Raw genomic sequence first — 22,148 nt, forward strand, 5'->3', positions numbered from 1 at the left:
ATACTCCATTGTAGAAGTAATATGACAATTTGTAATTTATTTAGTAAATAAGTAAAACCCAAGGAAAACTTCATTTTCTCTTTCTTATCAATTTTGGGACATTAGTCATTTTCACAATCATCCTATCACAGTTTGGATGTATTCTTAAATATTATTAATTATACTACATATGTATGTAGTTTTGTCTTTTATTTAACCTAGTTTTAATTCAAGTTTTTCAAAGTACTTTCAAAATCATCCCAATGTTATAACGCATTTTTAGCAGTTGCATTTAATCTACATGGTATACATATGTTCTTAACTATCTTCATCTTCTGGACAGTTAGTTTTGTTTTGTTTTTTGAATATGATTATCATATTTGCTAAAGTAAAGAAATAAAAAACAGAAAGATACATGGATACAGACACATGTGTATGTACATGAAATATCTTTTCATTACTGTGAGTCGCCTTCTTTTAAGACTATATTACAGATGAGTTTGCCGAAGTAGAAATTCTATAAAATTAATGAATACTACAATTTAGAGGACCATTATCAAACTACTTTCTTAGCACTAGTGCCTATGAGAGAAAATTTGACAAATACTATATATAAATTTATCAAAAATTTTAAAAGGTTTTATAATAATTTGAAAAAAAATATTTTAATATTCATTTTTAGAGACCTAGAGTTAATTATATTATGATCTACTTTTGAATATTTTCTTTGTAGAAACAAAGACAGGTGTACCATTATAAATAGCATCAACATAGAAAATAATGATAAAACTGGGCTGGACTTGAACACTGACATTATATATCTTGAAAGAAAAAATGTGCATACGCTATCCATGAAGGAGACTTTAGAGTCATAATGTGAGTGTACTCATGAATGATATGTGGGTTGAATAAAATCCTAATAAAAACTCTAGCAAGTTTACTGTAGAAAATAGCAAACTATTTCTAAATTCATATAGAAATCCAAAGGACTTTGAATGACAAAAACCTTGCAAAAAATAAAGTTTTGAAACAGTTCCTGGAAGGAGCAACAAAATCACATGAAAACTCACTCCTCTCTACTGGTTGGTAGTGTTAATAGAGTCACCAGGACACTGGGTGGGCTCTCATGTGCCTTTCCCAACAATACAAGCAAAATAGTGACTACTAATACAGAATCCTCAATGATTTCTGAAGTCCTGGCTTGTTCATCACACAAGTGTAACTGTATTTTAGTGAATTATACCCCTGTAAGATGAATGGTTCTTTCATTATCCTTGGTTTGTTCTTGTTTTTTGTTTGTTTTGTTTTGTTTTCAGAGATAAAATTTCTCTCTGTGTGGCGTTGGCTGTTTTAGAACTCACTCTGTAGACCAGACTGGCCTCAAACCTGCCTCTGCCTCTGCCTCTGCCTCTGCCTCTGCCTCTGCCTCTGCCTCTGCCTCTGCCTCTGCCTCTGCCTCTGCCTCTGCCTCTGCCTCTGCCTCTGCCTCTGCCTCTGCCTCTGCCTCCCAAGTGCTGGGATTACAAGTGTATGTCACCAATGCCCAGCTAGAAGATGAATATTTATAAATTAAAATTTATTTTGTTGGTGTACCATACCTTATTTAAATATTATTGTGAGTCTGTAGACCTAGATAAATAGTATTCTCTTATATCTAAGCATTTGTACAGATTCCAAAGTCTTACTACACAAACAACCCAATATGAATTTTCATATATTTTGAGCAACAACTTCTGGATAACACTAGTAATAAACTTCGACATCAAAAAGGATGGGGTGGGGGGTAGGTTGGAGGTGGGGGAGAAGGAATGGGGGTAAGGGGAGGGAGAGGGAGAGGGAGAGGGGAATTACATGTGAAACAAGCCTGTTCCCTAACTTGAATTAATATTAATAAAAAGAGAGAAAAAAAGTACTTAATAAGGCTAGAGAAACAGACCTGCAGATAAGGATACTTATCTCTAATGCTAACAACATGAAGTCAATGCCTGGAACCACAACCTAGAATCCATGTGGTTTGGAAAGGACCAACTCACTCAAGATATCTTCTGATCTCCACTGATACTCATAAACACACACACACACACACACACACACACACACACACACACTAACAAATGTAAATATTTTAAAGGTGACCATAGACGCTTTTATTATATACTGCTGAATTCCTCTATGTCACTTGTAACAATTTCTGTTCTCAAAAAACCATTGTGAATAAGGGCATTTTCTCATAGTCTTCTTAATGTTTTATTTGTTGTGCACAATGAAATACCTGGGATACTTTTTTTCTACTGAATCCAAATATAAACTCTGAAGAGAATATATGGCACAGCATTTGAAGACTCTTTACAGAGTCTTCAGAAAGCAGAAAGGGAAGAAAAGTACAAGGGATCACTGGAGATCAGAGTTACATCAAGTGCTTATGTTACAGCTGTTACTGTTTTATCTTAATAATTAATTAAATAGATAAGCTTTTTTTAATGTTCTGAAATACAGTGCAGTCTCATCAGAACTCTACACCACAGTCAGTTATAGATAACCCCCTCATTTTTTGACATCTCTTGTTTGCTAATTTGTTTAGTCCCTTTTTTAGTCTTAGTGTGGAAGCATGTTTTTGTGTGTACTGTGGTTACAGACTCCATTTATTCTTCTTTTTCAAACAACAATCAGACTGGTAGTCTCCTTTATTAAAAGACACTATATTTTCATAGATATTTTAGATGCTGTTTAGATATTTCAATTCTATATAACTTGATTCTAATTTTGGATGATCTATTCCACTACACATGCTGTATTTGATGACTTTTCTAAAATTTTGGAATGCATGTATTTTAGTATCAGTTAATTTTTATTTCTCCTGTATTTTTTCTACCTTCAAGTATTTTCTAGCTACTTTGGCCTTAAAAAAATAAGTCCGACCATTAAATATCCTCAGTGTAATGCAATTCTGCTATCGCAACATAAGCTCGATATAAACTGCCCTTCTCAGTAATTTTGAGCAGAAATCTGGACAATATACAAGGTAATCCTATCACATCAGGACCATGGAAGTAAATTAAAGTAGAATACCAGTTTTTTGGAGGTATCTAAACACACCTTATCAATATTAGTCCAATACTAAAAACAAACCTGTAATGTATGCAAATATTAATATGTACTTAAAAACAAGAAAGGAATACAAAAGAGGGTAAGAGTGGGTGTTAAACATGGAAGAGGGCAACTCAAGAGGTCTTTCAGGAGAGGGTGCATCAATTACTTGGTCATTGACAAAAGGTCAGTCCTGAAGCATACATACAATAACTTTATATGAATTGAACAGTTGTATTTTTAAAAAACATATACAAATATGTATAAGACTATATACATATACAAATATAAATATATATGCAATAAAATTAGTGGAAAAAGAGACCATTATGTTGAAGGACAGCAGGAAGATTTGGAGGGAGGAAAGGGAAGAGATAACTGTTGTAATTATTTTATAATTTTGAAAATTAAAAAATATAAATACAGGCTTCAATTAGACTAATATCTACTCAATACCAAGTATGCCACAAGTACCTTTTAAAATCATACAAAAGTAAGAGCAACTTCTGTCAGAAAATGAAGATAAAACTGTGAAGATAGATTATGTCATAAAACTTATTCTCCAGGGCTGTGCATTCCTTGTGTCAACACCTTTCTCAAAGCCACCTTTACCTCCTTGTTTCTCAGGGAATATATCAAAGGATTAAGGGAAGGAGTAACTATATTATTCAACACTTGAACCACTGAATCCAGCCAAGGACTGGAGGCAGGTCTGAGGTAAATGAGGACCACGGGGCCATAAAAGAGCAGAATGGATGTCAGGTGGGCACTGCAGGTGGAGAAGGCTCTGCGCCTGCCTTCAGAAGAATGGATTTTCAAGATGGAGATAACTATACGAGAGTACGAAGTGAGAATAAGGAGGAAGCACAGCAGTGCAACAAGACCTACATTGATGAAACTCACAGCCTGCGCCAGAGACGTGTCTCCACAAGCCAGGGGCAACACCACAGGGATGTCACAGAAAAAGTTGTCCACTTCATTGGGTCCACAGTAGGGTAACTTGAAAATTAAACATGTGAGAACAGATGCGTGCAGACAGCTCCCCATCCAGGTGGCCACTGCCATGGAGGCACACACCCACGAACTCATGATGACTGTGTACCTCAAAGGGTGACAGATAGCTGCAAAGCGGTCATAGGCCATCACAGTATACAGGAAGCATTCAGCACAGCCCAGGAAATGGTAGAAGAAAAGCTGGGAGACACACCCCTGGTAAGAGATGGTGTGGCTGTGTCCGGTGAGGTAGAGCATCATTTTGGGGGAACTCACTGAAGGGAAAAATATATCAAGCACTGACAGGTTCCCCAAGAAGAAGTACATGGGTGTATGTAGGTTGGAAGAGGTGAGGATGGCCAGGAGAATGAGTAGGTTTCCTGGAAGAGTAAGCAAATAGAAAGCCAGAAAGAGGACGAAGAGCACCTTTTCCAGCCCAGCGGTGTGTGGGATTCCCATCAGGAGGAACTCGGTTACTGAAGTGCAATTCCTCATTTTCAAGTTTACTTACTCCTGGAAGATGAAAGGGTGAGCCACTTAGCTGACATTTCCAAAGAAATTAAAGCCATTGCAGAACTCACTGGAAACCTATCTATTGGAAAGAACATTCGAAATGAGATTTCATCTAATTCTGCCACTAGTTAATATTTGGTAGTGAATTAGTTATTTACTTACTTTCAGCTCTTCCCTAAAAAGTAAAGAGGTGAACTTAAATTTAGAATTTAGCATCAAATAGATAGTATAGAGCAGTATCTCTCAACCTTCCTAATGCTGTGACCCTTTAACACAGTTCCTCATGTGCAGTGACCCCCAACCATGAAATTATATTCTTTACTATTTCATAACTGCAATTGGGATATTGTTATGAATCATAATGTAAATATCTGATTGCAGGATATCTGAAATGTGACCCCTGTGGAAGGGTTGGTTGACTTTTTTTCAGATTGAGAACCATTGGTACAGAGTAACACATCAACACCTTATTCCGAATCCAGTCAGTTTTATCAAATATCTCTGAATTCAATTTCATTCTCTGTGAGGTAAAGTAGTAACTTAAGTTTCTTATCAGGCATAAAGTTTTAATATGCATAAATTATCTATGCAATTTTGTCCAGATACATCTTATTTTTAATATTTAATATCTTATTTTTTAAGTAATTCAAGGGTCTAATATTCTGAATAATGGGCCTTCAGCCCATGGTCACACAGTGAGTAGGAGTTATTTAAGTATTCTACTAGGTGGGTGATTCATAAAACCTTTTTTTTTTTGTTTTCTTCAGAGTCAGTCCAACTGAAAACTGAAATCTATGTGGTAGATGCATAAGAGAACAGAAGACCAAACACAATACTCCATATAGGGAAAAGCCTGTGTTGTGAACTGCTTCAATACAGAGTTTATGTTCTCAAAAGCCATGGTCCAAACTATGATTGTATACTATCCTTATGAGTGTAAGGCACATTGTCATCAATCATATCATAAATGGTACATAAAGTGGCATGAATATGCAAACTCAAGTAGAGCTAAGTAAGCACAGCTCTTACTCCTTCTAGGAGACATACACTGCAAAGAGAAGATGCTAAGAGAAGAACACATTCCAGAAAACAGGCACTTACACATTGAAGCAGATTACAGTAGAATGGGGCTAAAACCCCTGCCCACATCCACCATCTGTTGTTGGAAGGGATGAAAAAGAAAAACTTGGCAATGAAGCTGGTGTAGGGGGGTGGGAGTGGAATCTTCTTAACCTAAGACCCAACTGGTTAGGCCTAGAATCTGTGATCTAGCAGGACGCATGCCCTGAGTGAAAGAGCAGCCCCTCGCCAACCACTAAGGAGGAATATATGTTGTTTACTTTGGGTCTCCTTTGGGAATTTCTTCGCTGTGATCATGACTGGAAAGTGCAAAACACAGGGAAAAATTACCTATAAAGATACCTGCTTTTGTTCCTTCTCTCCTTCCTATCTCCGCATTGCTTCCCATGCTCCCTAGAGTAGGATGTACTCACCTAGTGGTTTTCAAGCCAGCTATTCATGTAAATCTCCTTTATTGCAAATCGAGTTTTCCCTGGAGGAATGCCTTCCCTTGGGTTCAGATGTTTGCAATTACTAAGTTCTTTGGAGGATCCAGATTACAGAAAAGTGAAAAACACCTAAAATTTTACTGATTTCAAGAAGGAAAAAAGCCTACAACCTATTGTGTGACATTTTGTTGTGGGTTCAATGAGAAATATTCCCATGAACTCATACATTTGCATAGTGGGTCTCTGCTTTGTGGTTTGTGTGGGGAGATTGTGGAATCTTTAGAAGGTTCAGACTATCTGAAAATAGTGTTTCACTGGGAGAGGACTTTGAATTTGTATAGCCTCAACCTACTTCCTGTTCTCTCTCTGCTGCTTTCTGTGTGGGAATGAAATGTGATCAGCCTGCTTCCTGCTCCTTCTATCATGCTTCCAGAGCCATTATGGACTCTATCCCTTTGGAACTGTAAGGCAAAATAAAGCCTTTTCATCCCTAATTTACTTTTACCAGAGTATTTTATTACCATATCAAAAAAGTGACTCGTACACTTTATTCTACAAAAACTTTTATATAATATCCCATTACTATTTCTTTAAATCCTTCAATTCATATATCATTTCTTGCCTTAAAGCATTTCATTTGCCATTAAGACAAATATAAATGCTTATCCAGGCATATTTTAACCATTTTAATGGACTTTATGGATACTTTGATCAAACTATGAAATAGGTGTATAGCTGTTATGGGGGTAACTAGCTGCCTTCTGATTGAATATGAGCCCTACTTTAAAAGCAGGAATTCATTCCTGCTATCTTAAACCTAGTCAATAACTCATGGTTAAGGAAAACATAATCCCAAAGTAGGAACCTCTTGTAGTTCTTTGCTAACATGGTCAAATTGCCTTCTAAATATTTATGTTGCTGTCCACAGATTTCTACTACTTTTAGCCTTGGTCAGACTTCTTTTTGCAGTAGACAGTAGTTAATGCAAAAATGTATAGCTGGTCAAAAAAGAGAACAATTGACTGTGAATGCTCAAACATAGTAGGACCATAGTTTTCAATCTCCCCCAACTCATCAGATTCAGGGCACATTATGGAAGAAGAGGCAGAATGAATGTAGTAGACAGTGGATGTCAAAGCATACTGAAATTCAGTCTTCTGGATATTACATAGATATTCAACATGTGAACTAAGAGCAGCTTGATACCTACATAAAACTTACTCAGATAAAACCACTTAAAACTCTAGCATGAATAGGAAGAGGGTCCCAACTCCACATAACTAGCTAAGAAGCTATCAGGAGCAATTGAGGACTGTTACAGAAGGAGATACATGCTTCAAATCTCATTGTCAGTATATGCAAAATGGTTAGAAGAGCAAGAACATATGTATGGCTCTCATAGGTCTGTGTCTTATTCTAGATATTTCTGTAGTAAATCATGATAATCGAACTAGACAATTATAATCACAAATTATGTGAATAAAGGTTAAAAGAATAAATTCTGAAATATTACAAAAATAAACAGTAAAGGTTGTTCATGTTTTAATGTCTATTAATTTAGTTCTATTACATTTAAGTAATGATGAGTGGTTATAAATAATAGGAACTCTAGCTTTATAACATTCTTTTTTAATATTTACATTTTTATTCAGATTAGAAACAAGATTGTTTTACATGACAATCCCAGTTCCCTTCTCCCTCCCGTCCTCCCCTACAAACACCCCTCCCCAACTAAAGCCCTACCTAGCACACATCCTTTTTGCTCCTCCTGGATGGTGAGGCCTTCCATAGAGTGTCATCAGAGTCTTTCATATCCTTTGGGATAGGGCCTAGGCCCATCCCTGTGGTGTTTTGGCTCAGACAGTATTCCTCTAAGTGGAATGGGGTCCCAAAGTCCACACCTATGCTAGGGATAAGTACTGAACAACTACAAGAGGTCCTATAGATTTCCAAGGTTTCCTCAATGAAATCCATGTTCCTGGGGTCTGGATCAGTCCCAGGCTAGTATCCCAGCTATTAGTCTGGAGAGCAAGTGTTCCCAGATGTTCAGGTCCATTGTTTCTGTGGGTTTCACCAGCCTGGTCTGGACTCCTTTGCTCTTCACTCATCCTTCTCTGAATCTGGATTCCAGTTCAGTTCAGTGATAAGTTGTGGGTGTTGGCTTCTAATTCCACCATCGGCTGGATGAAGGGTATAGGATGACCTATAAGTCAGTCATCGATCTCATTATCAGGGGAAGGCATTTAAGGTAGCCTCTCCTCTGTTGCTTGGATTGTTAGTTGAATCCAATTAAATTCAAATAAATTCAATAAATTCAATAAATTCAAAGTTGAATTGCTTTGAAGATCTCCAGACATTTCCCTAGTGCCTGATTTCTCCATAAACCTAAAATGTCTCCCTCTATTATGGTATCTCCATTCTTGTTATCTTCTATTCTTCCACTGACTCAAACTTTCTGCTCCCTCATGACCTCTGCATCTCTCCTCTTGTTCCCTTCTCATTCTCCTAGCTCCCCCGCTCTTCCCATGCTCTCAATTTGCTCAGGGGTTCTTGACCCTTTCCCCTTCTCCAGGGGATTATGTATGTCTCACTTAGGGTCCTCCTTGTTTGCTAGCTTCTCTGGCAGTGTGGATTGTAGGCTGGTAATCCTTTACTCTATGTCTAACATTCACATATGAGTGAGTACATATCATGTTTGTCTTTTTGTTATTGGGTTACCTCGCTCAGAATGGTTTCTTCGAGTTCCATCCATTTTCCTACAAATTTCAAAATTCCATTGTTTTTTTTTCCCACTGAGTAGTACTTCATTGTGTAAATGTACCACATTTTCTTTATCCATTCTTCAGTTGAGGGACATCTAGGTTGCTTGAGTTAATCTTGTATCCTGCCACTTTGCTGAATGTGTTTATCAGCTGTAGGAGTTCCCTGGTTGAGTTTTTTAGGTCACTTATGTAGACAATCATATTATCTTCAAATAGTGAGAGTTTGACTTCTTCCTTTCCGTTTTGTATTCCTGTGATCTCCTTTTGTTATCTTATTGCTCTAGCTAGAACTTCAAGGACAATATTGAAGAGGTATGGAGAGAGTGGAAAGCCTTGTCTTGTCCCCGATTTTAGAGCAATTGCATTGAGTTTCTCTCCATTTAATTTGATGTTGGCTGTCGGCTTGCTGTATATTGCTTTTATTATGTTGAGGTATGTTCCTGTTATCCCTGATTTCTCCAAGACCTTTATCATGAAGGGGTGTTGGATTTTTTCAAAGGCTTTTTTGGCATCTAGTGAGATGATCATGTGTTTTTTTCTCAGTCTGTTTATTTGGTGGATTACATTGATGGATTTTTGTATGTTGAACCATCCTAGTATCCCTGGGATGAAGCCTGCTTGATCATGGTGAATCATTTCTCTGATGTGTTCCTGGATTCAATTTGCCAGTATTTTATTGAGAATTTTTGCATCAATATTCATTTTTTGCATCAATATTCATGAGGGATAGTGATCTGTATTTCTCTTTCTTAGTTGTGTTTTTGTGTGGCCTAGGTATCAAGGTTATTGAAGCCTCATAAAAAGAGTTTGGTAAGGACCCTTCTGTTTCTATTGTGTGGAATACTTTCAGGAGAATTGGTATTAGCTGTACTGTGAATTTCTGGTAGAATTCTGCACTGAAGCCATCTGACCCTGGGCTTTTTGTTGTTGTTGTTTTTTGGTTGGGAGACTTCTGATGACTGCTTCTATTCTCTGGATTTCCTCTGTGTCTGTTGTTATGTCCCCCTTTTCATTTTTGACTTTATTAATTTGCATGTTCACTCTCTGCTGTTTGGTAAGTTTAGATAAAGGTTTGTCTATCTTGTTGATTTTCTCCAAGAACCAACTCTTCGTTATATTTATTCTTTATATTGTTCTCCTAGTTTCGATTTTATTGATTTTAGCCCTCCAGTTGATTATTTCCTGGTGTCTGCTTCTCCAGGTTGTATTGGCTTCTTGGTGTTCTAAAGCTTTCAGTTGTGCTATTAATTCTCTAGTGTGATTATTCTCCTGTTTCTTCAAATGGGCACTTAGCGCTATGAGCTTTCCTCTTATCACTGCTTTCAAAGTACCCCATAGGTTTGGGTATGTTGTGTCTGCATTCTCAATAAATTCTAGGGGATCTTTAATTTCTTTTTTATTTCTTCCTCTACCCAGGAATTGTGCAATTGGGTGTTACTTAATTTCCTTGAGTTTGTAGGTTTTCTGTAATTCGTGTTGTTGTTGAATTCTAACTTTAAAATATAGTGGTCTAATAAGATACGGGGGTTATTTCAATTTTTTGTACCTGTTGAGGTTTGCTATGTTGCCAAGTATGTGGTCGATTTTAGAGAAGGTTCCATGTGGCTCTGAGAAGAAGGTAAATTGTTTTGTATTTGGATGGAATGTTCTATAGATATCAGTTAAGTCCAGTTGTGCCATAACTTCTATTAGTTTCTTTGTTTCTTTGTTAAGTTTATGTCGGGTGTTCCTATCCATGGTGAGAGTGGGGTTTTGAAGTCTCCCCCTATAAGTGTGTGTGGTTTTATGTGTGATTTGAGTTTTAGTAATGTTTGTTTTACAAACGTGGATGCCTTTGTACTTGGGGCATAAATGTTCAGAATTGTGATTTCATCCTGATGGATTTCTCCTGTGATGAGTACGAAGTGACCTCCTTCATCTCTTTTGATTGATTTTAGTTTAATGTCCAATTTGTTGGATATTAGGATTGCTACCTTCACTTGTTTCTTGGGACCATTTGATTGGAAAATCTTTCCCCAACCTTTAATTCTTAGGTCTGTCTTTGAAGTTGAGGTGTGTTTCTTGTATGCAGCAGAAGGATGGATTCTGTCTTCTTATCCGTTCTGTTAATCTGTGTCTTTTTATAATCGAGTTAAGACCATTAATGTTGATGGATATTAATGACCATTGATTGTTCATTCCTGTTTGTTTTTGATTTGGTGTTGGTGGTGAAATTACGTGTGGGATTCCATCCCTTTTTCCTTTTGGCTGTTGGTAAAGTGGGATTATCTATTGCCTATATTCTTGTGGTTGTAGTTAACTTCCCTGGGTTGCAGTTTTCCTTCCAGAAGTTTCTGTAGGGCTGGATTGGTGGATATGTATTTTTTGAATCTGGTTTTTGTCATGGACTATCTTGATTTCTCCATCTATATTGATTGAAAGCTTTGCTGGGTATAGTAGTCTGGGCTGGCATCCATGGTCTTTTAGTGTAGGTAGAATATCGATCCAGGACCTTCTGGCTTTCAGAGTTTCCATGGAAAAGTCAGGTATAATTCTGATAGGTTTGCCTTTATAAGTTACTTGGCCTTTTTTCCTTTGCTGCTCTTAATATTTTCTCTTTATTCTGTATGTTTGGTGTTTAGAATATTATGTCGCAAGGAGACCTTTTTTTGGTTCAGTCTATTTGGTGTTCTGTAGGCTTCTTGTATTTTCATTGGCATGTATTTCTTTAGGTTGGGAAAGTTTTCTTCTATGATTTGTTGAATATGTTCTCTGCACCTTTGAGTTGGATTTCTTCACCTTCTTCTATACCTATTATTCTTAGGTTTGGTCTTTTCATGGCATCCCGTATTTCCTGGATATTTTGTGTTAGGGATTTGTTGGACTTAAGATTTTCTTTGGTTGATGATGAGTCTATTTCTCATAGTGTATCTTCAACTCCTGAGATTCTCTTTTCCATCTCTTGTATTCTGCTGGTTATGCTTACATCTGTAGTTCCTGATCATTTACCCAGCTTTTCTATTTCCTGCATTCTTTCAGACTGTGCTTTCTTTATTGTATGTATTTCAGTTTTTAGTCTTGTACTGTTTCTTTGAGAAATTTGTTGATATCTTATATTTTTGGTTTGTTTTTCTTCCATTTCTTTAAGGGATTTTCTCATGTCCTCTTGGAGGTCCTCTATCATTTTTATGAAGATGTTTTTAAGATCATTCTCTTCTAGTTCATCTGCATTGTGATGTTCTGGTCTTGCTGGTGTATGGTTCCTAGTCTCTGGTGGTGTCATCTTGTGTTTTCTGTTGTTGAATATGCTTTTACATTGTCCTCTTCTCATCCTTTCTTCTGGTGGGTTTACCAGGAATCTCTTCTTCTCCTGTTGGGTATGGGACCAAGGTTCCCTTCCAGCAGATGCAAACAGATCCAATACTCTGATGTCTGTCCTCTTCTTGTGGATGGAGGTGGCACTGTTACAGGGGCCTTGGCAGTTTCCTGGTGTGTTGGGTCCCACTGCAGAGTTCGGATCCAGTGAGCAAATCCCTGGCATTAGATATCTCTCGCTTTATAACATTCTTTACACTACAATTTTAAAAAATGTATTCTCCCTGGTTACAGAAATAGATTGATGATTATCATCTTTTATAATATTTAAGGAAAGAATCCCAGCAGAAGCTGTCATTAATGGCCAAAGGACAAAATCGTGAACACAAATTTTTTGTAAGGAGGAGAAAGACACAGTGAAGGAATTTACCAGCAGAGTATTTGTCAGGTTAAAAAAAATCCAGGTTGGAATAGCATTGGCTCAGAGCACTGAGACTGAATATCAGTGGCCTTTTAAAACAGGGTAATAGACACCTGGGATTTTCAAATGAGCATTCTGTACAGACTTCCCAAGGCAGATGCTGGCCTTGGTGGTTGAAATGCTCTAAATTTTGATCTGAAATTAATTAGCTGTTGTAACCATTCCATGAAGCCATTCAAAAGAATGACAGGAGTAATTTCTCATACTATCACATTTCACTGTAACTGCTCTGTAAATTGTTTCTTATCTGATTGTCATTTCTGTTCTTTCTTTTTAACAAGTATTATAATCTGTAAAAATCACCTTTGAATGATTAAACTGTGGCATGGATGCAAATATTTCAAGAAAAAGAAAAAGATGGATGTCAAGGCTGCTCTAGTTTTATAAATCCCAAGAATATTTATTGTCTTTAAACAACCAAAGGACTGGCTAATGTCTTCAGTTAAAAGTAAAATAATATTTAACTGGCCGGAAAACAATGTGCCCATCTGAAGAATTAAGGGAATGGAGTAGGATGAAAAATAGATCATTATCCATGAAATTTCCAGTAGTAAAAACATGAAACTCAGAAAGATAGGATGGCAAAACCACACTATTATGTAGCCTTTTCACATGGTCCCACTGTTGCTGTTTTACATGAATTCATGGGCACACCTGTGGTCCCTGAGGTGGACTATTGAATTATACCCCTGCAAGATGCATGTTTTTTTCTTATTCTTAACAAAGACAAAATTCATCAAAAGGAACTGTTGATCTCTTCTTACTGAGGAAAGTTTCCAACTGCTTCTGCATTCCCTGAGTGATCTTACTAATCTGTGGACAGCAAACAGATAGGTAGCAATAAAGGCAGCAGGATGGAAAAGAACAGTCATGATTAACAGTCACCTTTCAAAAGCCCAATCATTTTATATATACTTAATTTCACAACTGCATGACTTAGAAGAACCAAATGGAATGATTAGCAGGCATAAATGTATGTAACGAAGGATGGGGGTTAATTTTTTAATATTTTATTTATTTATTATGTATACAACATTCTGCTTCCATGTATATCTGCACACTAGAAAAGGGCACCAGATCTCATAACGGATGGTTGTGAGCCACCATGTGGTTGCTGGGAATTGAACTCAGGACCTCTGGAAGAGCAGTCAGTGCTCTTAACCTCTGAGCCATCTCTCCAGCCCGTGGGGGAGGGGGGTTAAATTTTAATGATTAATAATAACACAGAGTTTGAAAATTATTAAGTGGGAGCTAAATTTTGAATAATGACTAAGTTAGCCTTTCAAGAGAGTAGGGTGATGGGTTACTAATTTGGCAAACATGAAACTAGTAAATGCAATTCAAAGAGAAAGAGTGAGGAAAGTATGGAAATCACAGGGTAAGACTTCAAGTGCAGAGTAGAGTCTGTCTGAACACAGGAGGTAAGAGGGTTTTACAGATGAGATTCATGTATTCGCATGAGACCGAAATGTCATTATCAGCACTGATGTCAAGGAATGGCCCTAATATTTGGGAGCAAGGAGACATTTTTGTTGAATCTAAAACTTAAATCACAAAATCTATTAAACTGAAATAATTCCTAGGGCTTCTTGATAAAGAAAACAAGTTCTTTTTCTTGATAGAAAGAAAAAGAGAGAGCGAGGGAGGGAGTTCTATTCCCTTCCTTCCTGCCTAAAAGAGGAATAAAGGAGAGTATTGCTGCAGCTGACCCGAGCTGCAGCATAAAGTCATTATTTTTCAATATTCAAGCATAATATGGGATATGAGGCCAGCAGCTATCTCCTCACACTGTCTTGTGTCTGATCTCTGCTACCAAAGAAGTGTCTGCGACAGGGTTCAAAAGTATACACTGAAGCCACTGAGTCAGTAATTGAAGACTGTTCCTTGGAAAGATGTCAGCCTATGGTTGCCAGCAGCAATCATGAGCATTTGTTAACCACTCCCACAGGGCTATCATCATCATCATCGTAATAGTAGTAGTCGGCATCATCATCATGACCATCATCACCACCACCATCGTTATCAACATCATCAATATCCATTGCAACTGTTTTGGATCCTCTCAAATCGCCGCCCCCGCCCCCCATACTCTGTTTTTAGGACTGCAAGGGGTAAGATGGCCGCTGGGAGGTGTAACCAGTTTCTTATGGCTCAATAGCACCCTCTCCTGGACACAGCTTCACTTGGATGAGGAGACCAAACTGAAAAGCAAGATTTGACAAGAATGGAAATCATTTTCCCAACAACACAAGAAATTAGAAGCCCTCTGGACACTTTTCCTATTCAAAGTCATGAACTGATCCTTATAAAAATTATTCATGAGAATTGGATAAGTGACTCCACATTCCATAGTTAAGAAGATTCCTCAGTGGGTTCCCAACTGTCCATAACTCCAGCTGTAGGGGATCTCACATCTTCTGGCCTCTAAGAGTCGCATCCACACACATACAAGCGCATGCACACGCACACGCACATGCACACGCACACACACACACACACACACACTCATGCATAATTTTTTTTATTTTAATTTTTATGTGTATTGGTCTTATTCCTGCATGTATGCCTAACCATAACATCCATGATGTGGCCACAGAGGTTAGAAAAGGACATCAGACCCCCTGAACTGAATTACAGATGGTTGTTAGATGTCATGTACATGCTGGGAATCCAACCCAGGTCCTCTGGAAGAGCAACTAGTGCTCTTAACCACAGGGCCATCTTACCACTCCCATTTTAAAAAATTAAATTAAAAATATGTCTTATTAGGTCTGGGTTACTTCCCTGAGGAAAATTTCCTCTAGTTCTATCCATGTGCCTTCAAATTTAATGATATCATTTTTTAATGGCTGAGTAATAATCCATTATGTAAACATACCATATTTTCTTTTTTCATTCTTTGGTTGAGGGGCATCTAGGCTTTTCCAGGTCTAGCTATTATGAATAAAACTGCTGTGAATATAGTTAAGCAAATTTCCTTGCCATATGATTGAGTATCCTTTGGCTATATGCCTTACAGTGATATGGGTCTTGAGATAGATTGATTCCTGATTGTCTGAGAAATCACCTTAGTGATTTCCAAAGTGGCTGTACAAGTTTGTACTCCACCAGCAATGGAAAGGGGTTCCCCTTGCCCCACATCCTCTCCAGCATGAGCTTCGGGGTGTGTGTGTGTGTGTGTGTGTGTGTGTGTGTGTGTGTGTGTGTGTGTGTGTTTGCTTCCTTAGCCAATCTGACAGGTGTAAGATGGAATCTCAGAGGCCTTTTGATTTGCATTTTCCTTAGGGCTGAGGATGTCGAATGTTTCTTTAAATGATTCTCAACCATTTGAGATTCTTTCTGTCTAGAATTCTCTGTTTAGATCTATAACCTGTTTTTAATTGGATTGTTTGATATTTTAGTTGTCTAGTTTCTTGAATTCTTTATATATTTTGAAGATCAGCCCTCTGTTGAATAAGGGGTTGATAAAGATCCTTTCCCATTCTGTAGGCTACTGTTTTGTCCTATTGATAGTGTCTTGTGCCTTACAGAAGCTTATCAGTTTCATGAGGTCCCATTTATTAGTTGTCAATCTTAGTGTCTGTGCTACTGGTGTTATGTTCAGGAAGTTGTCTCCTGTGCCAATGCATTTAAGACTATTTCCCAATACTGAGTCGTAAGTGGATGCTAGCTGTAGAGTAGAGTGTAACGATGGTATACTTCACAGACCCAAAGGAGCTAGCTAAGAATGAGGGCACAAGGGGGGGTGCATGCATCTTCCTGAGGAAGGGAAATAGAAGAGATCTCCTGGAAGAACTGGGGGCAGGTGGGGATGGGAACTTGAGGGATCAGGTTGGGAGTGGATGGAAGGAGAGGGTACTGAAAAAGATGAGTAGAAAGTGGAGAACATTTCGGGGTCAGTTAGAAACCTGATGCAAAGGAACTCCTACAAATCTAAAAGGATGACCCCAGCTAACACTCCGAGCAATAGCGAATATGTAGCCTGAACTGGCCATCTCCTGTGACCAGATTGGTGACTACCCCAACTGTCATCAGAGAGCTTTCATCCAGTAACTGGTGGAAACAAATGTAGAAACACACAGTCAAACATTAGGCTAAGTTCAGGGAATCCTGCTGAAGAGTGGGAGAAAGGAATGTAGGAGCAAGAGGGATCAAGCACACCACAAGAAAATGCACTTAATAACTAATCTGGTTCATAGGCACTCACAGAGTCTGAAGCAACAGCCAGGGAGCCTGCAAGGAACCAACCTAGGCCCTCTACAAGTTGTATAGCTTGGTCTACATGTGGAATTCATTACAATGGGAGCAGGGGCTGTCCCTAATCTTTGGCTGGTTCTTGGGAACCTGCTCCTCATACTGGATTGCATTGCCCAGCCTTAATACAAGGAGAGGTGTTTAGTCTTATTGCAACTTGATTGCCACGCTTTGTTGCTTTGTTGACATCCATGGGAGGTCTGCCTTTTCTGAACAGAAAAAGAGTAGTAGATTGGGGTGGGGGATTAGAGGAAAGGCAGAAGGAATGGGAGGAGACAAGAGAGAGGAAGTTGTAGTCAGGATATAAAATAAATAAATAATACATTTAAAAATAAATCTTTTTAAGTGTTTGTAATGATTATACAGAAACAATTCTTTAAGGTAGCAAGTTCAGTCTCTTAGTGTTCAGTGTGAGGAACCAAAGCCATATAGGTAAGCAGCTTATTCATGAAGGTACAGTCTTATAAGGAGTGCCACCCCAGAAACACTGGGGTTTTGATGATTCTTAAACCAGGTTTTCTTATGTTGTACTGAATGGGCTAATGACAAATCTATTTTTTCCTTCCCCTCAATTTTCCCTATGTATAGAATTTGAGAGTCAGTAGAAATATTCCATATGTGTATGTGGAGTTCTGCATGTTTTCAAAGGATTCAGCATTTCTTCCACACTAAGAGTTTTTGTCATCCAAGAATGAATAAACCAAAATAATACCGAGACACGTTACTTACACTAGTCACTAGGGGGAGCTCTGCTTGTAGTGAGCTATCTATTTGAAGTAAGAATTCATCTTTGTGAATTAATCTCCTGAGCAAATTGGGAGCATGGTGGGAGGGGAGAGGGAACTAGGAGAATGAGAAGGGGAGAAGAGGAGGGGTGAGGAAGACATGATGGGGCAGGGAGGTTGAGTTGGGGGAAGAACAGAAGAGAGCAAGATAAGAGATAATATAATAGAGGGAGACATTATAGGTTTAAAGAGAAATTAGGCACTAGGGAAATGTCTGGAGAGCTACAAAGATGACACCAACTAAGCAACAGAGGAGAGGTTACCTTAAATGCCTTCTTCTGATACAGAGATTGATATACCATCCTATAGCCTTCATGCAGCAGCTGGTGGAAGTAGAAGCAGACACCCACAGCTAAACCTTGAACTGAACTGAAATACAGTTGCAGAGAAGGAGGACTGATGAGCATAGGAGTCCATACCAGGCTGATGAAACCCACAGAAACGGCTGACTTGGTCCCTAGACTGATAGCAGGGAAGCCAGCATGGGACTGATACAGACCCCCTGATTGAGGGTGTCAGTGAGGAGACCTTGGAAATCTATGGGGCCTCCTGTAGTGGATCAGTACTTATCCCTAGCATAGGGATGGACTCTGGGAGCCCATCCCACATGGAGGGATACTCTCTGAGCCTAGACACAAGGGGGTTGGCCTAGGCCCTATCCCCAAGGATATGATGAAGACCCCCTATGGAAGGCCTCACCCTGCCTGAGGAGCAGATAGGGTATGGGATAGGTAGGGTATTAGTTGGGGGACAGGGGAGGAGAGGAGGGAGAGGGACCTGGGATTAGCATGTAAAATAATCTTCTTTCTAATTAAAATTAAAAAAGAAAAGTCCTTGAAGGACATAAAAATAAGAAAAGAAAATCTAGACAAAATTATTAAAAACCGATAGTTGTCCTTTTTCAACCTTTTCCATTCTTTTAATAAAAGCAATCTAAAATCTCAAGCAAAGATCTCAACAACTGAACAGGGTACAAGAAAGAGAGAGAGAAACTCAAATCAACTAGTAAATAAAATTTCAATGTTCTAAGACAAAGAAAGAAACGTGCTGTAAGAGGTGGATATGCTAATGGCACTGGCTTGGCCATTAACACAATGCAACTGTGTGTTTTGAATGTGACTGTCCTCCAAAGGTCCATGCATTTGAACACTTGGTTCACAGTTGATACTGCTGTCTGTGGAAGTTTAGGAGTTGTGGTATACCACTAAAGGAAGGGTTGGGAGTTTCAGGGCTCATTCTATTTCTAGCTTGCTCTTTCTGCTTTGTACTTGTGGCTCAAACTAGGAAATCTCAACCTCTGCTCCTGCTGCCATCCCTCCCCACAATGACACACTCATCCCTCTGGAACCATATACAAATAAATTCTTTCTTTCCTAAACTACATTTGTCATGGTGTTTAATCACAAGAACATAAAAACAATACAGCATCTATATTCATATTGTCTTGACCCCATAGACATGCACAATCATTTACAATAAACTAAAAAAAGCTGTAAAAATAATTATGCCTTATTCTTTGTATAATCATATCTATTCACTCAATGTTCCTTTTGTTTCACAATTGAAATTTGGTGTTGTTTATTTAAGGTTTTTATTTTTTTTACTAATGTATCAATATAGTAAAGTTGCCTCAGTAGAGATATCTCCATTCCCAGACAGTAAGATCTCTCAACATGAAGCCATTGCAATATACTGCAATAATATTCAAGAAGCCACAGTGACATACTCCAAGCATTCTGGAGCTGCTACTTGACAAAGATCACCGTGATCAGATGACTTGAACTGACCCTTTACTTCGGCCACCATTTGAATTCTGATTATACAGATGGTGATGTCAAGTGTCCTGGAGCTGCTGCTTGACAAAGATCACAGTGCTTGGACATCTTGCACTGACCCTTCACCACCCTTGCTGGAAGTTGCTTCACAACTCTTGTTAAGGGCCCCTTATGGAAGCTTTGTACTGGAACAATGTGACAATTCTTGTGAAAGGTAATGTTAAGAATAAAACTTATGGTGACTTCCTGGGAGAATTAGCTGTATAAGAAATTGAGTCTTCTATGTAAATTATTACGTAAGTGGTACTAATGAGCATGAGATATAGAATCTGCAACAAATCATTTAAGAAAAACACTTAGAGAAATTTAAGAAGCTAACAAATTATGGCTGTATCATTAGGTTTCTGTGTTTTGCCTCAGAAACATAGAATTAGTATGAACAAGGAAAAGATTCTTTATCACAAAGTTAATGACAGGCCTTGGTATCCTCCTGAAGGCAAATAAAACAGTTTTAGGAAGCTTGGTGTTCTTCTACTCTTTGTAGAATTGTAATAACAATAGAGACCATATTAAAACAAAAGTTTATGGCAGAAATATGAAAGAGAAACATCTTGGCTCAGTCATCTACCTGGCTTCCTGAGCAGACTTGTCAGATCAGGATTCCTTGGATTTCGGAAAGAATAAAGAGCAGAACAATGTTGCATACTTGGGATACTTTTAATATTTGTACAATTTGGGGAAATCAGATTGATAGGAAATTTCTTATGAATCATTTATGCCTTCTCCCAGGAATGCTATCCATAAGCTTCCCAGCATACTCCTGAACATACTATTCCCCCCACCACTTTAGGGAGATATCCTTATCTACTTGAAGGTATTCCTTAAGTCTTGGAGGTTTTGACATATACAAAGAAGCCAGAGGTCGCTTATTAGGCTATGAAACACTCTTAAAATATCTGACCCTGTACTTACTTATGCAACAACAAGATATCCAAAACAAAGTAACTCAAAAAGGTCAACAAGATTTGGTAAGCTAGAGAATGGGCTGCAGTTCAGATTACAAGTCTCTTCCCACTATACACTCAGAAAATTATGTGTCGTATACAACAACAAGGTTAGACTAGCTAAAGTTACCTCTGCCCTACACAGAACAAAGAATGAAGTGGGAAGACAGTAAAAGAATAATGTGTTAGTACCTCCTTTTCTTAGAAAAGTTGGCACAAGTAGAACCACTGTGGTGTCCTAAGATATGGAACAACAGAATGCCAGGATTAGACATATAAACAAAATCTATAAAGACATAAAATGTAAACATTGTATTATGCCAGAATTTGAATAATAACTGCAGCATCTTTGGACTGGGGATATTTCTTGGGCGCTCTGACAATTAAGAGTTAATAATGCACTGCTCAGGACATGGAAGTATACCAAGGATGTCCTGAAGATTGTTTTGGTCTAGTGCCGTTGTACCTACAAAAGTGACCAACATGAGAACAGGCTGTAATATGCCTTTAGATTTTTAAAAATTGGGTTATAGAGTTGAGTAAAAATGCTTACAAAAGATAACTGTTTATTGATTATGTCAAAATTTGAAGGAAAATGATTGGAAATGATAACTCTGTTATGTCATAGTTTATTAATGATGACTAAAATATGAACAAACACATGTCCAAAAACAAAAATGATATGATCTATGTTTTGGAACAACATGAATGTAACCTCACTTACTAAATTTTGTATAAGTAAAGAAACAGCTAGTCAGTCAGGCAGCAAGATTCTCCTGACCACCATGGCCTGGCTCATTTCCTTCCCTCACCTATTCCTTACATCCCATGCTGGGACCTGTAACTCTACAGGGGATGTGCTTCTCTGTCCTTCTCTCCTAAACTAAATCTAAGAAGTGACCATGTCTTATTCCTCCCATCGACACTCTTGCATACACATATCTTTAGACCCTGCCTTCATACAGATCTGAACTCCAGAAACATATTACAACAATACTCAAAAAGCTTTTACTTTCAACCTCTGGGAGGTGGCCAAAGACAAGGGCATATAATGACTGGGGAGTTGCTTGAACTCACCTGAACAATAACTTGAAAGAAATGGTACAGGGATTCATATAGTTCTTCATGGGAACAAGCAATCTCTCTCTTAATTAGTAACCCATAACTATTAATCTAATCTACATATCTGCATGTGGACTTATTTTACCAGAGAATACCCGGTATACTTTATTTATTGATCTCTAGGTTGTACAGCATTTATGCTACATTTTTATCCTACATGTTTGTTTTGGCTTTTGCTACATGCCGGAATCAGGCCTAAATTATATTTTGTCCTCTCTCACAAATGCTGTGTATGTCTTATAAACAGTAAACTTCCAATAAATCTCTGGATACTCTAATGGCTGACCTTTGATTTAAATTTCATCTTAGCTACTCATAAACGTTTGAATAAAAATCTACAAAGTGGTTAATATTCTGAGTAATGACTTGAAAAGCATCACAATTTTTATATTTTAATGGCAAAGGTGATTCATAAATAATAAAAAATACTTTGGAATGGTAGGTAGCAAATTTTCTATGCTAATGATAAAGACTGATAAAATCTAAAAGATGTGAATTTTCACAAAGCAATAATACTATATTTATTTATTTTCTTTGATAAGTCTAATGGATCCCAGGGTGGCTTCAAACTCAATATGTAGACAGGAATGA

General features: G+C 37.9%; 1 protein-coding gene across 1 annotated transcript; it reads right to left on the reverse strand.

Annotated features, from left to right (window-relative positions):
- Positions 1 to 3,621: 3,621 nt before the first annotated feature.
- On the reverse strand, positions 3,622 to 4,554 carry LOC100769448 (olfactory receptor 958). The gene has a single exon (XM_027412298.2). It carries the CDS (start codon positions 4,552 to 4,554, stop codon positions 3,622 to 3,624), a length of 933 nt encoding a protein of 310 aa, XP_027268099.1.
- Between the last annotated feature and the right edge of the window lie 17,594 nt (positions 4,555 to 22,148).

Source organism: Cricetulus griseus, chromosome 4 (assembly GCF_003668045.3).
Source record: "Cricetulus griseus strain 17A/GY chromosome 4, alternate assembly CriGri-PICRH-1.0, whole genome shotgun sequence".
Lineage (NCBI taxonomy): Eukaryota > Metazoa > Chordata > Mammalia > Rodentia > Cricetidae > Cricetulus > Cricetulus griseus.